Below are 15,071 nucleotides of genomic sequence, written 5' to 3'. Positions count from 1 at the left end.
ATTTCTAGTATTTGGCAAGAATGAGAAAGAATAGTGGGCAAGAACAAGCCTTTTACTTCCAGGGATTTGTGCATTGAGGAGATTGACTTCAAACCCCCTCCAGCTTGTGTTCGAATTAAGAGTTCAAATGTCTGGAATTCCCTTGGTCCTCCAGGGAACTGGAATAAGGGAAAGTGACAACTTGGAAATAGAATGTGGAATGCCCACTCCACCCATGTGTACCCTACCTCTGTTACTGAGAGTAAATCCTCAGAGAGGATGAACAGTCTGACCTTTTGGGATTGCTTCTTCATGTCATGCTTTAAGAAAACTTTTTTCCACTTTCACTTTTCAAATTCTCTAACAACCAAGAAATTCTTGCAGTCACCAAATGTCAGCTAGGTATACTGTTTGGAATTCCTAGCTCTCAAATTAGAAATAAAATCCACACAAAACTCTATATTCTATTCCTTTCACAATTTTAGGTAGCGACAGAAAGTAATAAAAGATAAAGTCTTTGGGACTCCTGTGTGTATGTGCTCACTTGTGTCTGACTTTTTCTGAACTATAGCCTGCAAGGATCTTCTGTCCATGGGATTTTCCAGGCAAGAGTACTGGAAGAGTTTGCCATTTCCTTCTCCAGGGGATCTTCCCAACCCAGGGATTGAACCCATATTTAATTACTCCTGACACTGGTTTTATATATAAAATGTTACACATATATAAAGTGTTACATATATATAAAATGTTACACCAGCACATTATATCTTGCTTAAAATGAAATGGATAGGAAAAAAAACAAATCCTCATTTTTTCCTGCATGCAGATTATCCTTAAGAAAAAGATAATGTGAATAAATTTATTAGCTGTGCTAGAAAAAATGCATGTTTTTAATTTAACCTAGGTTTAGACTTCAGTACTTGAAATTTTTTTTTTTAACCTGTGATACATTGAAGTTTTGAGCTTTAGTTTTTAATTTGTAAAATTGGTTTCAGATCGCTGCCCACCACATAGGGTTATTGTGGAGATGAAATGAGATCATTTATGTGAAATTGTAAACTATGAAAGTACTAAGCCTAATAAGCCTTTGAGAGCTGGACTTTGCAGGCCTTGCATTTTAGGAAAGATTATTACTGTCCATTAATCTAGAGCATAATGGAAATTCACTCTATATCTTGAAATCCTGTGCTTACTACTTTTAACCTTGCACCACACATTGTGTTTACTGTCTCGTTTCTTCTGACTTTTCACTAACACCCCACACCCCCATGGGGAAAGGAGAGGGGCAAAAAAGTGTTTGCTTGGTGACATCTCCAAGCTAGTATTCTAGCAGGCCACCTTTCCTTTCACTTCTTGGGATGGTGAGAGGGTTGTGTAAAGTAAGTAGTTTGCAGGGGCACTGCTGCTCATGTCTATAACTTCTTTCTCTGAAAATTTTCTTTTACCCACCATATTTATTAGGTGTCAAGAATATAGAAATGCTTACAAGCCATATAAAGCTCTATGTAAAGTATTGGCTGTCATTATTAATAATTATTAGGATAATGAATGTGTAAAACAGGGACTGAACACAGCCTGGCAAACACTTCCAGGCTTATATTCCTTATTACTACTGAGGAACTCGCTTTTCTTTTAACAACAAAGAAGAGGGAAGGATCTGGGTTCCTTACTAGGTATGGCCATTGGTGGATGTTGGCTTGAGCAAAGTGGATCTGATTTGCTTCCCAGGACACGGGTTGCTCCAGCAGTTCCTCTTGTAGGAACATCTTCCAGGACAGGACAGATAATGTATCCCCTGAAATTTCACTGCCAGAAATGAAATAAGAAATTGACCACACTCTTTCAGATCTAGAGACACTACATGAATTGTGTTAATTCATGTTATGTTATTCACTTTAATAAAAGTGCACTCTTGGTACCAAGCAGGTTGTAAAAATCAAATTACACAAAAACTGTATATGGTCTGAGAGTTAGGTGACAATGACATTGACCCAGTCTCTAAAAGCGTTGTTGTCTAGCTAACTAAGGCATTCTCCAGAAAACTGGGGCTGGAGGTCTTTAGATTCATAATCCCTTCTCCGAAACCAGATCTGTTTTAGAATTCAGGATCCTGATGTACCATGATGTCAAACACCCTGAGTGAGATCTAAAGCAGAACCCTATAATCAGATGCATTAATACATCTGCATCATAAAGAATAAATCCCCACACTAAGTGGTTTCATAAAGACTATAAATACAAGTTAGGATTTACTGCCAATAAGTTCAGATCATGTCATATTTTGTTAGCAAATGTGTTACGCGCACCTTTTGATTTTCAGGGACTTTTGAATTTTGGAACTGTGCATAAGGGATTGTTGATCCGCATTATGTTTGGGTGTTAGCTCCTAATAGGAGTTCCTTTCCTATGTGTTAAGATACTATGTAACAACTGCTCATGAGACAGTAGGGTGAGTAGCACCATTTTTGGGGGGGTGGAGCTGGGTTCAAATTCCAGCCATGAAGAGTGACTTTGGGAAGGTTATGTAATTTCCCAGCGTTTTAGTTTTTTTGTCTTTGGGGCTGCAGGAATTATTACATAAGATATGCACATAAGGTACAATGTACATTGCATTAGGCACGCTTTAAAATGTGTCCATTTCCTCAGTTAAATAAGGAGCAAAGAGTTGGACACAACTGAGCAACTGAACTGAACTGAATGGTGCTTGTCACAGAGGTGTTTTATGAGTCCTAAATAGACGTAACCTGCTTTCCTATCAGCAGAGTCGTTTTTAGGGAAAAAAGACAATAAATATGAATGAATGAATGGCTCACTGAAAATTATGATATTCATAATTAGAATTTTCCAGACTGTAATTCCATCCCATTCCGTCTCAGGCCTTCCAAACTGCTTCCCTTCCCCCAGCAGCAACCCCCTATTCCACTCCTCCCCAAGCCCCAGCACCTTGATCTTCCTTCATTTGCACAGCACTTGATGACCTTGGCGCTTGTCTTCCTCACACAACCACGCAGGTGTGTGAGGCCGTCTGGGAAGCTGTCCCAGATGCTGACAAACCCTCGGCAGTGGGATACAAAGGCAAAAGGGAAATTCTGGCTGACATCTCCAGATCTGACTGCTTGCTCATCTGGAGAGTTCCAGAGGTATCTTTAAAGTTTTAGGGTAAATGATGAGGCTGCTGTACTTTTTTATTCCCCCCAGCCCCTAACGGATACATCTCTTGGGTTCTCTATTTTTTTTTTCCTTTTTCAGTTGGTTATAGTTCAGTCACTTGTGATTGGTCAGTAAACATGGGGTTCGGTAGAGTCGTGTAAGTCTGCAAGATGTAAATGCCAGCAGTGGCTGCAGGAGTGGGTATCAGCGAGGCAGAGACCAGGGGAAGAATGTGTGTGCTTGTGTGCCACAGCTTGGACTGATGTCTTGGCGTGGTTGTCATATTTCCTGGCATGTAAGGATTGGATCCTCTCTTAAGGCCACATGTATTTGGCAAGCCCTGTTATACTACTTTTTCAAAGGGGTGCTTGGGTAATGAAGGTGGTAGATAATATTGGGTAGGTACCAGTTGGACAGGGACATGAGAGAATATGGAAAAAATCCTTTTTAAAGAGCTTTATTACATTAGATTGTAGTGTCTGTAAACAATTACTGCATTCAGGGAGTTGCAGGGCTTAAATGAGAAACACAGCTTTGTCAGATTATACCAGTCGGATAAAATGGCATGGGCTCCGGAAATCTATAATTAAATGTATTTTTGAAAATGAAAAATATAGCGTAACATCTGGTTTATTTCACTACAGAAGTGCCTGGGTATTGCTTCCATCAGTGTGATTGACTCTGGCTGATATTTGGATTTCTCTGTGTAAAGTAACTATTTTAATTAAATTTTTTCTGCTTGATTCTCTTTGTGCTGTAAACAGATTATTCACACACACACATTCATATAGAAAATGGTTTGCCTTATTTAGAAAATCTAATGTGTGTTCATTTTCTGTTCCTTGCAGCGGATATTCAACTCCTTTGTTTACACTGAGAAAATTTCGAATGGAGAAAGTGAAGTGCAGCAGGTAAGAGGTGATGGCACACTTGCATTCTCTGTCTTTGGATTGCTTTTGGCTTCATGACTCTTTCCAATCTCCATGTGAGGTTGTCTGTTGCTCTTTATATATGATTTCATACACATCTTAGGCAAATGATGACACCCTCTCACTTAGGTTCTTATAAGCAATTGGAATAATGGTTATAGGATGGTTTTCTGCTATACATTGAAAATACTATTTAGTCCCTTGTTATTTTTTTGGAAATTCCAAAACTCAGATTTTAAAATATTAGAAATGATTTCATCTGCTCTAGGAAAAGTACTCAGGCTGTGGAATCAGACAAACCCCAGGTCAAATTCTGGTTTTTCTACTTATTTCATGACTCTCAGGAAGAGATTTAGCCTTTTGAGCTACAGTTTCTTAATCTTGAAATAGGTGGAGATATATCTGCTTGATGGGGTTGTGAGAATTAAATGAAATAATGTCCAGTTGACTGAGAATAAGTGAAATACGTTAGGTGGATGGCCTGATGTAGAAGCAGCTCAGTGAATGTTGGATTCTTTTGTTCTTTTATTTTTCTCCCCTCTTGCTTTCTTCCATTGCTACTTTTCTCCCATCTTCTCAATGCTCCGTGGCGTCAAAAAGTTCTAAGGCCATATTCTATTCACTTTATTTATAGCTGGCTTCAAATGGACTGCTTCCTAAACTAAAACATAGTGTTGGTGAACTTGGTCATAAATAATTGATCTGTGCTTGAAAAAAAAGGGTGGTAAAGAGGATTCTGGGTTTTAATTTCAGCTAATCCACCAACCTCATTACACCATATGACTGCCAACTAGTAATTTGAAGCTAGATTAGAAACTTAAGTAAAACACAGGACCAAGCTGAAAACCAGAGTGTAACAGAGTGTTTCCATAGAATAAAAAAATAACTATAGGAAAATACAAAATAATTTAAACTCCCTGAGTTGCTGCCTTTATCTTACTCATGTTGACTCGATCGGAACTTCAAAAGTGCTATGCAGAAGGACTAAGTTTTCAAGTGTCATTAACGTTAAGTTATTTATAGGATACTTATTTATTTATAATAAATTACTGTGGTTTCATCTTGAAGTTCAGCATCTCCTGTTTATAGACATTTAAGACGTTTATTGGTTTCTGCAGGTTAAATTTAGACAACATGAGATATTAAACATGTACCCCTTTTCTTAGATTTAGATACTTTTAAAAACTAATGACCTGAAATTGTAGGGAATGTGGTTTGTTGTATCAAATCTTACCTTCATAATTCTGTCTTATTTTTATTCTGGCAAACCGGAAAGTGCTTTTGAAAGGGTTTTTCATGAAAAGGGTTTTTATAGGGGACGGTTTCTACACAAAGCATGTTTAAGGAGACTTATTGGGAGACTAAAAGCCATTTGATAATGTTTTAAAGAAACTGATCCAGGGATATCAGTTTTGTTGCCTTTCCTTACAGATATGGGTTCTTCTTTTAGATGTATTTTCTTGGCCGAGGGGAATGCCACAGGGCACTTGGGATCTTAATTCCTGGACCAAGGATGGAACCTGTGCCCCCAGAATTGGAAGTGTGGAGTCTGAACCACTGTACCACCAATGAAGTCCCTCTTTAGCTGTTTTTAAACATGAAAGTTGTTTCATTTTCTTGGAGTGATGTCTTTGTTTTTTAAAATCTAGCTGTGAACAAGTTTGGAAATCTATAATAATTTTCAAAAAATTATTAGCAGCTTATTTAGTGCACTTATGGAAGTATGGTGATTTCCATATATTATCACATTGGTTTTTCCCTATAACCCTGAAGGAATGATGCTATCATTATTTTAGATGAGGTAGACAAAACTCCAAAAGATAGAATAAGTTAGCCACAGTCTCATGAATACTAAGTAAGAGAACTGGTTTTCAAAATGTTTGACACTAAGTTATACCATCTATATTTTTATTTTAACAGAGTTTATGTTAAAATCTGTATTTTCTTACAAAACAGAAAGTGTTAGTTGCTCAGTCGTGTCTGGCTCTTGGTGATCCCATGGACCATAGCCATGGAATTCTCCAGGCAAGAATACTGGAGTGGGTCTCCATTGCTTTCTCCAGGGGATCTTCCCAACCCAGGGATCAAACCTGAGTCTCCTGCATTGCAGGCGGATTCTTTACTACCTGAGCCACCAGGGACGTCTACAAAACAGAAGACTTTGCTAAACTATCTTTAGTTGAAGAAGACAGATGAAGGAGAGTCATCACCTCGTCATTTCTGTCTCCTCCCTTTTATTGTCAAAACTTCTTTCTTAAATATTGACCAGGAATGTGCTTTTTAACTTTTCTGTAACTCCTCCAGTCTCTCTGGAAGAACCTGGACAAAATAGATCTTACGCCACTTTCACATCCAGTATTTGGAGATAATTATCATGTCATTACCATTTAGCCTAAAACTGAAAATACCCAGGTCCTGAATAATTTTTTCTTCCATGACAAGGTTTCCAGACACTTTCAGTGAGTATCTGCTCTGCCTTCAATATTATGATTCTCTTGTGGCTTGAATTAGACTAGAGTTATCCTCATTCTAAATTGAGAGAACAGAGAACTCCTGACATCTACTTGACTTGATTAATAACTGCCTAGGAACTCAGGGCCCTGTGATCCTGGACAGTAGCCAGGATGAAATCTTTAGGGAAATGCTTACCTCTGTGTTTCCTATTCTGTCCTCCATCACAGTGACTCACGCTTTCATACATATTATCTCCTTGAAACTATAGAATAACTCTGTAAGGTTCTGGGAGTTTAGCTATAACTAACCAAGTTCAGGAAGGTCAAGGAGCCTAGTTGTTAAGTATTTGAGCTGACTTTTTAAAAATTGTGAAATATATCAGACATGTAGAGTATATAAAACATGTATGAGTAGAATACAGAAATACTGGATTAAAATGAACATCTCAACCTACAACCCATCTAAAGAAATAAAGCGTTACCGGTACTTTAGAAAGTGCCCATGTAACATCTCCTAGGTGACATCTCCCTTTCTTGCCCAAGGATAATTCTGTCCTGAGTTTTTGTTGGTCATACCTTTGCTTGTGTGTGTTTGAAATATATATATATATATGTCCCTAAATTCATTATTTGATTGTTTTTGTTCTTTATATACATCTCAAGTATATTATGTTCACGTATCTTGTTACTTTACTGAGCATTATATTCCTTAAAATCACCTCTGTTGATATATGTAACTAAGGAACATTTAGTTTCGATTATAAGCATTCCATTAAATGCAGTTTATGTATCTGTTTTTCTTTTGATGATGTTTGGGTTGTGTCTAATGTTGATTTTTATTGTTGTTAGTCGAATCTCCTGGTGCAAAATTTAAGTGGAATAATTCTTTGAGTTGCAGGAACATTATTATCTCTGACTTCTGCCAATTAAATGCTTTTCCAAGTAGCCTGGGTCGGGGGAGAGACTGGCTCAGGTGGAGAATTCCTTCTCTAAAGTAGAACTGCTGGGTACCAGAGTATTCAATGTGATTGGATAATGCAAAACTGCTCCCACAGTGGTTACCATGGGTTACCTGTCTACAGACTGTACTGGACATGTACTGCTCTATACAATCTTCAATACTTGGTATTATTGAGTTTTAATCTTTTGCCAGTTTGGAATGTTGAGATTTTATCTAATGAGTTTAATTTGTTTTACTCTGATTACTAATGAGGTTAAAATGACTGTTTACCACATTTATGGTTCATTTTTTGTGTGTTTATTATTGTGTCGAATACCTGCTAATGTCCTTTGTCCATTTTTAAAATTGAGTTGTCTGTTTATTTTAGAAGTTTAAATATTCACACTGTTCTAGATCAGGTCTATCCAAAAGAGACTTCTGTGGTGGTGGAGATGCTTCATACTGGTACTAGTTAAGCAGCCACTAGCACGTGTGGCTGCTGAGCACTTGAAATGTAACAAAAGCTACTGAGTAATTAAATTTTAAATTTAAGTTAAATAGTCACGTGTGGCCAGTGATTACCATATTAGATTTCCTTGAAGATTTATGTTTCATAAATATAAATGTTCTCCCAATGTGTGGCTTTTCTTTTCACTTTCTTTATGCTATCTTACATGGGATTATGATATTCAATTCTTACAATTAAGAATTGAAGTTTTAATGTTAATAGTCGTTTTTTAAGTCAATTTTTCTTTTCTTTTTGGTCTCCAGTTATTGGGGTATTGTTAAATTCTACCCCAAAGACATAAAGACGTTCTCCTATCTTGTCTTCTAAAATATTTGTCTTTCTCCTTTAAGACTTTAGCCACCTGGAATTGCTTTTGATGTTGGATGTGAAGCAGGTATTCAATTTTTTTCCCACTGCCCCATGTGTATTGCCAAGTGGTCTTACACTTTCTGTTGAGTAATTGTCCCTTTTTTTTTTTTCTATTTGTTTTCAGTCATTAGTCAAATGTCCATGTATGTGTGAGTTTGATTTGGTTTCCTTTGGTGTATTTATCTATAATTGTGCCAGTACCACATATCTAGATGGCTAACGTCATGTTTCTTAGAATTTTAGATCATTTGCTCTTACATGTGAATTTTAGAAACAGTATTGGTATTACCATAAATCTATAGAGCAGTTTGGAGAGAATATCTTACTAATATGATTTGGTAAGCACAGTGTCTCTTAACTGTTGCTGTTCAGTTCCATGCATATATTTTATGTCTAATTTTTTTAAGCTATCATATGAGTTTTAATGATTTATCTGTAGATTCCTCTAAGTTTTCTATGTAGATAATTTCTTTTCTGTGTCCTCCTACAATGATCTCCAAAAAAGTATTGTATATTTGATAATTGTATATTGTGGCCACATATAATATATATTATTTTTATTTAGGTGTATTCCTATTTTATCACTTCTTCTTTGATCTATTTAGTTATTTTAAAAGTATGTTCTAAAATTTCCAGATGTCTGTAGAATCTTTCTATCAGTAATTTTCTAGCCATCCCTCTGTATTCCCTTGTTGTACTGAGAGCATAGAGCTCTTTGGGTTATAGTTTTATGCACTGTCTCCTATCATAATTCTCCACTTGGCCAAGCCCTGAGGTTTTGTCTCTTATGTGTCCGATGCCCCAAGTGATCATCAAACTGGAAGTTCCAGGTCTCCAGACTATGTATAATTCTCAGGATAAAAGCAGGTTCTGGCTCTGGCTTAGTTCCCAGATTTCTGCTCTCCTTACCCTCTTAGGGCCACTGAGTCTTTGTTCAGGGACTTCGTGGTCCGAAGGTAGTTTCCACTTTTCTTTAAGACACTAACCTGGTGGCTCAAATGGTAAAGAATCTGCCATCTCCAGCACTGCAGGAGACCCAAGTTCAATCCCTGAGTTGGAAAGGTCCCCTGGAGAAAGGAATGGCTACCCACTCCAATATTCTTGTCTGGAGAAGCCCATGGACAGAGGAGCCTGGTGGGCTATAGTCCATGGGGTCACAGAGAGTCAGACACCACTGAGCAACTTAACGCTTTCAGTTTCAGCCTCTTAACAATTGTAACAGCTCTTAACAATTATAACAGTTCAGCTGTTTCTAGGATTGGTTTAGTGAGCCAAAAACAGATTAGTTATTTGAAGTAGATTATTGACCTATGTCCTCTTAATTATAGCTCACAATCTTTAGTTGGAAAGGAACCACTTTGCTATGCCTGCTTTCATATGTTTCATAGTATCTGGAATACTGACTTGCATTTTCTATCCATCGTTTCTCCTTTGGGGTAATGAAAACTGGAGCCCCGTGGGTTCTTGCTCTCTCTCTTTACTATCAAATCTTATTGAGAGTTGGATCTGACTTGTGCATACTATGTAATTTGGCAGTAAAGCCGACCTGTTAATATCTTTCTGGTTAGGGGAGCAAAATAATTAAAACTAATAAAAACCATTTTGTGATTCTTGACTCTTACCACAAAACTCTCTTTAGTATATAGACTTTTCTTTGCTTTTTCTCATTATTTCTTTTAAATTAACCTTTTGAGTGTGGTTCTAAATTGCCTAACAATGTGTTTTAAATTTTTAATTAGTTCATTATGTAGTTCATTTTGCTGCCAAAAAGCTATAGCAACAGCCTCAGGAAAATAAAAATCCCAGGCACACGTTCTCATGTGGGTCACCTCCCATTGACTTCATTTTTGAATATTTTAAAAAATGAAGTTGTGTGAACACCTTAAGGGCATTATATCAAACTGAACCTGTATCAAGAAAAATAAATTTTCCATCAAGTGCTCTGTAAGATAGCAAAATGTGCTCCATAAGACACAAAGCAGTGAAGAAAAAAACAAAAGGAGGAAAAGCTTCTTGGGCCACTTGATTGAATCACTTAAAAAAACTACTTTGGATATGTTTGAAGAGTTTGCTCTAACTTTTTCTCAAGTGCTCGAGTAATTATTTATGTTAACAATTTGTTTTTAATGATATGGCAAACATTTTCATAATTATTACAGTATTTCATAAACTATTGATTTTTGGCAGCAGCTGATTTTAGAAGACCTTGGGATTCTTTTAAAATGAGCAAATTGTCAGGAGAACTGCATACTTAAAGAGGAGATGTACCTGACTTTGTACCAAGGGAACAGTCTGCCTGTCTCTTCTATGGTATTAGTTCTTCACGATCACATACATGTGTGCTCAATCACTTCAGTCATGCCCGACTCTTAGTGACCTCATGGACCATAGCCCACCAGGCTCCTCTGTCTGTGGGATTTTCCTGGCAAGAACACTGGAATGAGTTGCCGTGGCCTGCTCCAGGGGATCTTCCTGACCCAGGGATGGAACCCACGTCTTTTGCATTGCAGGCAGATGATTTACCACTAAACCACCAGGGAACCCCAGGATCATATGCATTAACATACAAGCATGCTGTTCTCTCTAAACACACATGCAAAAACCCCTTCTTTTGATTCCACCTCCCTCTCCAACTACTGTCCCCTTTCTTTCTTCCCCTTTGAGGCACAGCCCCAACACAAGAGATGTCTCTACTCCGTAGATCCAGCTCTCCCTTTCTCTCTACAACCTTTTCTGGTCCCACCAATCCCAAAACACCACTATCTTGGAGGTCACTGGTTACCCCCACTTTGCTAAATCCAGGGTCTTCACTGTATTAATAATGAACAGTTAATCCCTTCCTTCTTCTCTCATAAACTTTCCTTACTTGGCCCTGCAGGATACTCCACTTGCCTTCTTGCTGTTTCTTGGCACATTCCTGCCTTAGGGCCTTTGCACTGGTTCTGTTCCAACATGTAATCCCCACTGGCCCTCGCTTCCTTCAAGTCCTTTCTCAAGAGTCTCCTTCCAAAAGAGCTGAGCACCGTATTTATACTGCAGCCCACACTGCTCCCCAAACTCCTGATTTTCTTTTAGTTTTTCTTTTATCACTTATCACCTTTTGATTTTTAGGGTCCTGGATTTATAAAACTAGTTTGGAAATTCCACCTCTGTTACTTTTCAAAGAGTGTAGGTTTGGTGTTAATCCTTCCTTTGATGTTAGGTAGAATTCATCAGAGCACCATCTGGACCTGAAGTTAGTTTTTGGTCATCCAGATTCCTTACTAGCTCTAGGTTTAGGGGTTTTCTAGGGTTGGACTTTTTTTTTCCCTTCTTCAGATTTTCTCTCATTTTGTGTCAGTTTTGGCGAGCTGAATTCCAGATTGACTTTTTTTTTTTTAATCTTTTTGCACTTTGGTAATGTCCCATGTGTACTGGACTCCATAGTTTCTGATGAGGACTCAGTGCAAGTTATTACTCTGTATGCATTGTCATCGCCCCATTTCCCACCCCATGGCTACTTTTAAGACTTTTCTCTAATCTTTAGTTTTCAGTAATTTGACTATGGCTGCCTAGACATAGCCATCTTTGTATTTATTCTGCTTGGTGTTTGTTGAGCAGTCTGAATCTGTAAATTTATATCTTTCATCAAACTTGGGGACTCTTTTGACCATTATATCTTCAAAGAGTTTCTCCATTATATGCTCTCCTTCTGGGTCTCCAATTATACATACATCAAATCTTTTAATATTTCACTGTAAGTTCCTGAGATGATACCTCCTTCTATTGTTATTTTAATTTTTCCCTCTCTGACCATCAGACTAGATAATTTTTAATTGATTTTTGAATTCATTCATATTATCTCCATTCTACTGTTGACCTCTCCAAATATATTTAAAATTTTTCAAATGTATTTAAATTTTGTTGGTATTTTTTCTTTTTTAAATTATGAAAGCATGATAACACATTTACAGGAGACTTGGAAAATACCAAGCAAAGTTACGTTTAGTTCCACTATGTATTATAATTTTTCTTATTAGACTAATTAAGATTTTTAGTTGGAGTTTCAATATCAAATTCTCAAAAATTAATAAAATGAATAGAAAAGTAGAAGGATATAGTACACCTGAAAAGCACTATGAACCAATTCAACATAATTAAGATTTATACAATAGTAGGATATAAATTTTATTCAAGTTCTCATAGACTGTAAGCCATGAGACACTGGAACATATCCAAGGACATAAAACAAGGTACAAAAATTTCATGGTCTAAAGATTTTGAGATTATACAGAATCTATTCTCTTATCACTGTGGAATTATGTTAGAGGTCAATGTCAAAAGATATTTTAAAATAACCTACATATTTTCAAGTGCATTGTGACATTTACCAAGAGAGATCTTTGACTTAGCTATTGAAAGCTTCAGTGAAGTTAGAAGACTGAAAAAACACTGAGGGTGGTTACAGAGAAGAAAGCAATTAAATGAGAAGTTAATATCAAAATGAGAAATTAATAGCAAAGATACTTTAAAAACCTCACATTTTTGGAAATTAAGTGTCCATTTTTAAACTGTGGGTGTATCTAAGAAGCCATAATAAGGAAAATGGGAAAATATTTGTTAACAGAATAAAAATGAAGAGAATTTATCAAAATTTGTTGCATACAGCTGATGCTACTCAGTGCAACTAAATACAATGTGAAATCCTGAGTAAGGTATGAAAACAAATAATGGATACTAACATAAATATTTGTGAAATTTGAATAAAATTTGTACTTTAGTTAATAATACTGTATCACATTGTTACTTTCCTGGTTTGTTTGCTTCATTTGTTTTGTTTCTTACAACATAGTATTTCTTTATATTCTCAGGATTGGATTAGAAGTTTCAAGCCTATTCAAAAAAAATTTTTTTAATTAGTAAGACAATAAGCTTTCTAGATTGTCAGCAGTAATACTATATGCCAGAATAAAACAAACTGTGTCAAAGTTTTAAGTGAATATACATTACAAATCTATTTTTCTATTCATACTTAGCCAAACAAATAGAATCAAAATGTCATAAATTTATTAGCTAGGCAAAATTTACATACTATATATATATATATATATACACACACACACATACAAAGATTTTCTACTACACTTGACGAAGGCTTGAGAAAGAGCAACAACAAAAAAAAGAGATGTGGAGATTGGAAAGCATAAAATAAATGAAATGGGAGCACTGAATATGAAATAGATAAAGTAAAGCAACTAGATAAAAGTAAAAAGATCATCATATAACCCTGTTCTTTTGAAACATGGCTGCTCATTAGAATCACATCCTGAGCTTTGGAGGAAAAAGAAATAATATCTGGGCATTTGTATTTTTTCAAAAAACTCCAAGTTGTGTGTGTGTGTGTGCATTTGGATTTTAAAAAGTGATTACAGGTTTTTCTATTAAATGGTAATTTCAGTGATACAGAATTCTGTTATTTTCTGACCAATGATAAAATGGTATTAAACAAATAATACATAGTCACAATAGTGAAAGATGTGTATCAGTTTTCACAGTCAGCAGCCAGAAAAAATAAAAAATAAAAGATGATTAAATTGCAAGTCATAATGGAAACATGATTAACCTAACAATAAATAATTGCATACAATTTGGTGGGGAGGTTAAGTAGAGTGACGTAGTAAGGAAAAACACATAAATGTGCATGTTCTCATCCCCCTCAAGCAGTCCGTGTCTTTTGGTTGGTGTATTTAATCCATTGACATTTAAGGTAATTATCAATATGTGTGATCTTATTACCATTTTCTTAATTGTTTTGGGTCTATTTTTTGTAGGTCTTTTCCTTGTCTTGTGTTTCCTGCCGGGAGAGGTTCCTTTTGCATTTGTTGTAAAGCTGATTTGGTGCTACTGAATTCTCTTAACTTTTGCTTATCTGTAAAGTTTTTGATTTCTCTGTCAAATCTGAATGAGAGTCTTTATGGGTAGAGGATTCTTAGTTGTAGCTTATTCCTTTTAATCACTTTAAATATGTTTGTGCCATTCCCTTCTGGCTTGCAGAGTTTCTGTTGAAAAATCAGCTGATAACCTTATGGGAATTCCCTTGTGTTTTTTCCTTTTTCCCTTGTTACTTTCAATATTTCATTTGTGTCCAATTTTTGTCAGTTTGATTACTATGTGTCTCAGTGTGTTTTCCTTGATTTTATTCTGCCTGGGATTCTGTACTTCCTGGACTTGATTGACTATTTCCTTTACTATGTGAGGGAACTTTTCAGCTATTATCTCTTCAAGTATTTTCTCAGGTGCTTTCTATCTCTCTTCTGCTTCTGGGACCCCTATAAAGTGCATGGTGGTGTGCTTAATGCTGTCCCAGAGGTCTCTTAGGCTGTCTTCTTCTTTTTTTTTTTTTTTTTTCCATTCTCTTTTCTGTATTCTGTCTTGTAGCACTGATTTCTACTATTCGATCTTCCAGGTCACTTATCTGTTCTGCTTCACATATTCTGCCACTGATTCCTTCTAGTGTATTGTTCTTCTGTTTGTTTGTTCTTTAATTCTTCTAGGTCTTTGGTAAGCACTTCTTGCATCTTCTCCATTCTTTTTCTGAGGTCTTGGATCATCTTCACTATCTTTATTCTGAATTCTTTTCCTGGAAGGTTGCCTATTTCCACTTCATTCAGGTGGTTTTCTAGGGTTTTATCTTGTCCCTTCATCTGGGTCATAACCCTCTTGCCTTTTCATTTTGATTAACTTTCTGTGATATAGCTTTCATT

General features: G+C 36.3%; 1 protein-coding gene across 1 annotated transcript in view; it reads left to right on the top strand.

The window, feature by feature from the left end:
• CACHD1 (cache domain containing 1) overlaps positions 1 to 15,071 on the top strand; it is a 234,779-nt gene that overhangs the window by 91,438 nt on the left and 128,270 nt on the right. Inside the window, exon 2 of the mRNA XM_002686328.6 lies at positions 3,978 to 4,040. Within this exon, the coding sequence (XP_002686374.3) occupies positions 3,978 to 4,040 (63 nt within the window). The remainder of the gene's footprint in view (positions 1 to 3,977; positions 4,041 to 15,071) is intronic.

The sequence above is a fragment of the Bos taurus genome, chromosome 3, assembly GCF_002263795.3.
Source record: "Bos taurus isolate L1 Dominette 01449 registration number 42190680 breed Hereford chromosome 3, ARS-UCD2.0, whole genome shotgun sequence".
Taxonomy (NCBI): Eukaryota; Metazoa; Chordata; class Mammalia; order Artiodactyla; family Bovidae; genus Bos; species Bos taurus.
This window is presented reverse-complemented; position numbering and strand designations above follow the sequence as displayed.